Source organism: Lepus europaeus, chromosome 2, assembly GCF_033115175.1.
Source record: "Lepus europaeus isolate LE1 chromosome 2, mLepTim1.pri, whole genome shotgun sequence".
In the NCBI taxonomy this organism is placed as follows: Eukaryota; Metazoa; Chordata; class Mammalia; order Lagomorpha; family Leporidae; genus Lepus; species Lepus europaeus.
The window spans coordinates 27,323,628-27,324,450 of NC_084828.1; the positions used below are offsets into that span (position 1 = coordinate 27,323,628).

At 35.2% G+C, this 823-nt stretch overlaps 1 protein-coding gene across 1 annotated transcript; it reads left to right on the forward strand.

Annotated features, from left to right (window-relative positions):
* The first annotated feature begins 246 nt into the window (after nt 1–246).
* On the forward strand, nt 247–613 carry LOC133750609 (cytochrome c-like). The gene is given in 2 exon segments (XM_062180199.1): nt 247–281; nt 283–613. Coding segments are annotated over 2 exon segments (366 nt in total).
* The last annotated feature ends 210 nt before the right edge of the window (nt 614–823 follow it).

The window sequence follows — 823 nt, forward strand, 5'->3', positions numbered from 1 at the left end:
CAAAGTAAAGATATTCCATGTTCATGGATTGAAAGAATTAATATAATTGAAATGCTCACACTATTCAAAGAAATTTACAGTTTCAATGACATCCCAGCAAAAATATATCAGACATTTTTCACAGCTATGGAAAAGATGATTTTAAAATTTATATGGAAGCAAAAAAAAAAAAAACTAGAGAGAGCAGGATGTCCAGCTTCCCACTGTGGGCTTTTGAAGTACAAGTGACGAATGAACAAGTTAAAAATGGGTGATGTTAGAAAGACAAGATTTTCGTTCATAATGTGCCCAGTAACACACTGTGGAAAAGGGAGGCAAGCAGAAGACTGGACCAAATCTCCACGGTCTGTTTGGGCAGAAGACAGGACAGTCTGTTGGATTCTCTTTTGTAGCCACCAAGAAGAACAAAGGCATCACCTGGGGAGAGGACACTCTGATGGAGTATTTGGATAATCCCAACAAATACATCCCTGGAACCAATATGATCTTTGCTGGCATTAAGAGGAAGAATGAAAGGGCAGTCTTGATAAGTTATCTCAAAAAAAAAAAAAAGCTATTAATGAGTAATAGTTGCCCTCTGCCTTCTTTATTACAAAACAGGAAAATCTTGTGATTTTTTATGTGCATCATAGTTTAATTCTCATATAGCAGAATTCAGATCATGAATGGCTGACAGATTGCTTCTGGTGGTTAAATAAATACTATTGGGTTAATTGAAGGTTTGGTAGTAATTCCAGTTCAGTAAATGTTCTCACTGTTTCCATTTCTAAGGATATGATTGGAGTTAACTAATAATGTTCAACTTTTTACAAAATTGTGAATG